Source organism: Lolium perenne, chromosome 4 (genome assembly GCF_019359855.2).
Source record: "Lolium perenne isolate Kyuss_39 chromosome 4, Kyuss_2.0, whole genome shotgun sequence".
Taxonomy (NCBI): domain Eukaryota; kingdom Viridiplantae; phylum Streptophyta; class Magnoliopsida; order Poales; family Poaceae; genus Lolium; species Lolium perenne.
This window is the reverse complement of record NC_067247.2, coordinates 287,148,361-287,154,504: the sequence shown is the minus strand read 5'-3', so window position 1 is coordinate 287,154,504 and position 6,144 is coordinate 287,148,361. Positions and strand designations below refer to the sequence as shown.

At 40.5% G+C, this 6,144-nt stretch overlaps 1 protein-coding gene across 1 annotated transcript; it reads left to right on the top strand.

Annotated features, from left to right (window-relative positions):
* Nucleotides 1-1,725: 1,725 nt before the first annotated feature.
* On the top strand, nucleotides 1,726-5,433 carry LOC127347690 (uncharacterized). Its single transcript, XM_051373852.2, has 5 exons — nucleotides 1,726-1,834; nucleotides 1,937-1,995; nucleotides 2,099-3,790; nucleotides 4,578-4,674; nucleotides 4,770-5,433. Exons 1-5 carry the CDS (start codon nucleotides 1,726-1,728, stop codon nucleotides 5,354-5,356), a joined length of 2,544 nt encoding a protein of 847 aa, XP_051229812.1. The 3' UTR covers nucleotides 5,357-5,433.
* Nucleotides 5,434-6,144: the final 711 nt, after the last annotated feature.

Sequence of the window (6,144 nt, the reverse complement as noted above, 5' to 3'; positions counted from 1 at the left end):
ATGCACATGTATAGGATGGACAAATCCCACTATTGATTCACGTGCATCAACCATATACTTTCCGAACACTTAATGCCACCTTTATAACAAACCATTTACGACGTAGTGTTTGATGTCATCAAAGCATCCATCCGGTGTAGATGATTAACATGATCTCATGGTCGAAGAAAGTGGGAGACTATTGGAGATATGCACAAGAGGCAATAATAAATTGGTTATTATTATGTCTTTGTGTTTATGATAAAAGATATAATAAACACAAAGATATAATAAATAAAGATATAATAATAACCACTTTATTATTGCCTCTTAGGCATATCTCCAACACTAGCCGGCTGCCCAGTTGGGATGGCCTGGTCGGATCCATGAGGCCTTGGTGGACTAGCCATCCACCCTCCCCTCTCTCTCTCCATCGGAACACTTCCCTCTCTTCTTTCGATATCCACCTTCCACTTCTAGATTTCACCGGAACAAGTTTTACCCTATACGAAATGTCATCAGAATGATCCCGGGAATAATTCTATATATATGGAAACCCCTCAAGACTTCTGATATTATCCTGAATCTCTTGTGACATGCTCATAGTGACTCCAGAAGTCATTCTCGCTTAGTCATAAAATATCCATCACAATTCCAAACGCATCCAGAATATTCCAAACAACTTCTCTCAACCACATACCATAATTAATATAACTCTCACAATTCTACACTTATTTATTCCAAAATTCCAAAATTACTTTACTTGCAAATATAGTTTGGAAGTTAGATCCCACGCCATCAACTCTTTCTCGCACCAGTTCATTTTTATTTTTGTCATCTCATTATAATACGACATTTGCTCGAAACCACAATGGTGGAGTTGGGGACACAAGGCAGTCATCTTTATTTTGTAGGTTTGATTGTAGAGGAGAAGTAAAGGAAATTAGCATATCCGTTAGTGTTTGATATAAAGTGAGTCATCATTGTGGTAAATAGACACTTGCTACAACACTCTATGCTTCGAGACCCAATGAGTTTGTGAACACGAAGTTTGTTGCCATCACCCTCCTACTACAAATTTCACGTGCTCTCACAAGTGCACAAGCAAGGTTATATCTCCCATGAGGTTTTATGCCTTGATAACCTCCATACCAGGGGGAGCACAATCTACATGTGGGACCCACATGGTTACCTACCGCACGCTTAAGCCTCCTTGGCGTGGGGCCAGCCTGGAAATTGAAACATCCAGCCTGTCCACCATACTTTGCAAATCTTTTATTGATATCTTATCTTCGACCAATTATTGCCCTAAATTAATACCCTCCCTTTAATGTTCTCCATATTTTATTCTTATATCCTCTCGTTTATCCCACTCCTACTCCTACAACTATTTGTGGCATGTGATTGATCCAGTGCGGCCATTTCCTCTAGATCTACCTGGAGATCCTACTGGTAAACATTCACTCATGTTGATTTACTCTACAATTTTGATTTAGGAAAGGAATTTTGTTTTGGAATAACCATTTTTTCACGCTTGAGTATTTTGTGGTTGATTGGTTGTTTGTTGTCAGTGATTCTGAAATTTTTGGTAGATTTGTGAACACTTATGGGTCGAATTTTACTCAGTAGTGGTTTTGGGTACTATTTTAATGGGGGGGGAGAGCATCTGATGGCGAGCAGAGGGGTGGTGTTTAATTCGTGTGGGAATTTTTTGTAGAACTTGAAGAGGGGTAATCTATCGCAAGAATGGTGGCTAAAAAGGGTGGAACAACAGTGGACGAAGGCAAGCGAGGTTTGTTCCATTTGTTCAAATGGAAGCACAAGTCCACCAAGATGTTATTCTCTAGCTCTCCTGGTAGGTGTTTGTAAGAATGTATCAGTTTCCAAATTCACCAACTAAGGTTTGGTCCCCATCCTTTGATCCATTCTTACTCTAGTTGTTGTGATATCCTTGCAGAGGGTGTTAAGCTTGCCAATAGGACCAAAAAGTACTTCCCATCTCAACATCTCCATACGGTGAGTGATTAATCTGCTGACCTTGAACTTGAAGTGATATGTTTTCTGTTATTCTGTTGTTGTGGTCCTTGTGTTCACATACCTTTGGTGGCCTTATTTGTAGATTAATGAAGTTGAAGAGGCCATCAACAACATCACCAACTACGGTTGTGCATCATCAGTGACCAACGAGGAAGGTTGTGTGATGAAGGCGCCTGGGGTAGTAGCTAGGCTCATGGGCTTGGATTCCATGCCATGTTCAGGTGCCCCAAAGTCTTATTGCACCCCATCCCACGACCAGTTTTCGTCGTTCCAAGATACCCACAACCTCAATAGCAACATAGAGTACTCTATGAATGATCACACCAGACACGGGTCACGAATGGATGATGGTTATATACATAAGGCTCCATTGGACTCAAGAGATCAAAGCATGCCAAGAAAAATGATTGAAAGGTTTGAGTTAGAAGCATTGCCACAAAGTTCTATCAAGCACCTTTCAATGTCCCATCGTAAGATGATGTCTCCAGTTGAGAATCCGGGATTCAATTCAGCAAGAAATGTAGCTCAAATCAAGGATGCATACCCTAAGATTGTCCAACCCAATCAACAAATGAGTTCACAAGAAAGAAGTATTTTATCCTTCCCTTCACGAATGCCATTCAAGGTTTCCGAACTTAGGCAGAGACATGTGACTCCTGAGAGGATGCTACCACAACAACGGCAGTTTTCCAGAGCCACGACCGAGCTGAAAGATAAGAAATTTTGTACAGAGCAACACATGGATCAAAGTTCGAATTGCGAAAAGGACATTGTGATGCCTTCAACTGATTCTTATCTTACTAAAAACCCTAATTTTGCAAAGGGCAACAAGAGGAAGTATGTTTCTGTGGTGTCTCATGCAAAGGTCAGTGTGCAAAAGACGGAATGTTTTGATGCTTCTAGAAGGAATTTGGGGGTATATAAACACAATGATGATGAGTCCAGAACAATGCAAAATTTCATTACCGAGTCTGAACGCAACATTTTTACTTACCCCGTTATTTGTCAAAACAACCATAAACAACATTGTTTCGTGAGTACAGACAAGTTAGCACCAATCAAAACATTCTCGGCCCAACAAGGAAGAAAGGTGATTGGAGGAGGTTCCACTTCTAGGAGGATGGAGATTGGAAGGAAAGCAGCTAAAGTTCATGAAAGCATGGACATTATGGGAAGCATAAGTGGTGATTGGGAAGGACCAATGTCATATAACCATGACTTCACACAAAAACATATGTTTACAAAGAGGAACTCCTCAAATGAAAAAGTCAGATATGTGAGTGAAAAAACAACGGGTAAACCAAAGCATATACAGCCTCATGTTGCTATGTACAAGCACATAAAGTGGACCAACGGTGCTAAAGATAGTACAAACGGTGGGTCATTTACCTTCACATCAAACTTAGTTGCACCACCATCAGGAGCATCCAGATTTGTCGGGAAGTCGGATACAGGAAATAATTCTAGTGTGGATGCCATAAGAGAGAAAGGTTATTCGGATAAAAATCCTGAAGGGTTATCACTAAGCCTTCTACTGGAAAATAAGCTGAAGGAGCTAACACTAAAGAATGATATGTCCATCAATTTAACAAGGGGAGAGCATTTTATGCCTCCTGCTTCTACCTTAGACGAAGAACCGGTGCCAGATTGGGATATGGAAAGTGGAGTGTTCGACTTTAGCCCTGCTAGAGTAAAATATTCTCAATATGTTGACTATTGCCAATCAACCCAATCATCAACCAAAGGACAAATTCTTGGATGCCATAAGTTAGAGGTAAAATAATATTTTCCCTTTTTAAATTTCATAATGCAATAGCACAACATTACAAGTTGATATCAAATACAATGATTTATCATTGCCTAACAGTTATTTTTCTGTATGACATTAAGACAACCGTTGTGTGCTCTGCATTACTATTTGGCCTACTTATTCTGTAATGGACCTCGCTAAGCCTTTACCTGCCATCATTATTGGAGAACAAAATTACCTGATGCGCATGTTCATTACATACTGTGTTGTGGGATAATACAATTATAAGTCTTTATTTTCACCGAATGGAGGTTTCTATGCTATGGTTTTTCTCACTTGGTGATCTAAAATTGTTATTGCTAGGATATTTTTCGATAATGGATGTTTGACATAAATCATAACATGATACCAAATATATGCAGACATAGGTGTGTATTAAACTATATGGTTTCTTGTACTTCTAGTAGGGCCTAGGGGGCTATGAGTGTTGTGACAATTCCAAGCCACATGGTTGAATTGTATCCATGCTTTGTTAGTTTCAGATACTGTTGTAGCAAATGCTTGACCTTGCCTTTGTTCAAGGAAAAAAAAAAGACTAATTTAAAAATAAAAGAGAAAAGAGAACTGAAAATATGTATGTTGCAGCAATATGTATGCATATAGTCTAGTCGGATGTTTAAATACTGCTAGAACATATTATTATACTGTGATGAATGCTCTCGTGTCATGTTCATAAACTTTCGTCAAATCGCTGATTTCTTTTGCGTCTTGAGAGTAAAATTGTACTTCATCAAGTTTTATTGTCATACAGGTGGAGGAACCAGAAGAATATATCAGTATAAGCAACGCAAGGGAAGGAAGATATTCCGTGTGCTGTTGGTCTTCTGAGTGCTCAGACGGAAGTGATGGTAAGTTCACTACACTTCAAATTCTGCAATGTCTAACTCCACCCTTGAGGCCTTGACATTTCATATTCTGAAGAAGAATCATGTTATGTTGTCAGGGAGTAAAGCAGACTCATCTTCATTTCAATTTGAGAACATACCAAGGAAATCAATAGTCACAGAGGAGGAGTACATCGGATATATCCTAAGCAGCGTCAACCATACCAAAGATGAACCAGTGCCACTGTACGTCAACCGGGAGGGCTTGGATCTGGACCCTCTTCTCTTCGACACACTGGAGGAGGAAATGAATACATTTACAGAATGGAAGGGGCTTATGAACGACAGAGTGTATAGACGACTGTTGTTCGACTGCGTAAATGAATCTCTGGAGGCGAGACGCCTCACTTACTTCCGGGAAGGATATGCAGCATGGAGCGAAGGGATCATAGATCTGAGCAGAGGCATAGAAACTGAAGTCTGCGATGAAATCAGTGGTTGGAAGGGCATGGGAGACCTGGCAGTGGATGAGCTTATTGAGAAAGACATGAGCAGTGGGCTAGGCAGATGGGTTGATTTCAGGGTGGAGGCGTTCGAGGTCGGCAAGGAGCTGGAGAGGGAGATATTGAGCTCGCTGCTCGACGAGGTGATCAGCGACGTCTGCGTGGGACTGGCAAGGCGTCAGCAGTGCCAACTTGAGATTTGAGCACAGTGTTGCTTGTTGTTCGTTTAAATTTGTTTTGTTGAGTTACAGATTTGAGTTTATTATAATTCAGACCAAATGTTCAGATCCAGTTATACATTCCATCCAAATACCAAATGACATTTCCATGGCTGCAGACAGGTTATGCTTTTGTGGTAACTCGTAAGCTCTAAAGTCTGAAAGTGAAGTTATATTTGTGTCATCTTGACTTGAGGAGTCTATTAATTCAGAACTGTTGTTCAGAACCAGTTATACATGCTTGTTGTGGTAACTCGTAAGCGAGTCTGAAAGTACTGCAAATATATTTCTGATCGAGATTATATATGTGTCATGAGCAACTGCCATGAATATTTGTTTGACAACCTATAATCTTTTTTGCATTGGTTCTACTTGTGCTAGTTCAGTGCAGAACTCAACAGTATCTGCTGCAACGGCGCAACCAGATTTAACAGGGAGGCAATGTTTGCGACTCGCACGTTGTGGAGTAATGGACAACGTGACCTTCATAAATCCCAAAACGCTGCGCATTGCATTACAACACAATCAGAATTCAGATCCTTCATGGGCGTGCCGACATGTCAATGTAGGCATGCTGTGCTCGTACGACTCTTCTGGAGAACTGATGTGCTACCAGAGTAGCAGCCATGCATGCATGCATGGACCATATAAAAGTGACTGCTGCATTATTTGTTAGGCTCGTCTATGCAATCATCGTATCAACAGGATCCAATGCCGTGGTGTCTCATTCTCGTGTGATCATTCTATTAGACGTGTGACCTATATTTTTATTT

Excerpts from the sequence above, each read along its gene's own strand:
- LOC127347690 (XM_051373852.2), top strand. The coding sequence starts at position 1,726 with ATGGTGGCTAAAAAGGGTGGAACAACAGTGGACGAAGGCAAGCGAGGT. Across the intron at positions 3,791-4,577 it reads TTGGATGCCATAAGTTAGAG|GTGGAGGAACCAGAAGAATA; the intron begins GTAAAATAATAT and ends ATTGTCATACAG. Across the intron at positions 4,675-4,769 it reads GTGCTCAGACGGAAGTGATG|GGAGTAAAGCAGACTCATCT; the intron begins GTAAGTTCACTA and ends TTATGTTGTCAG.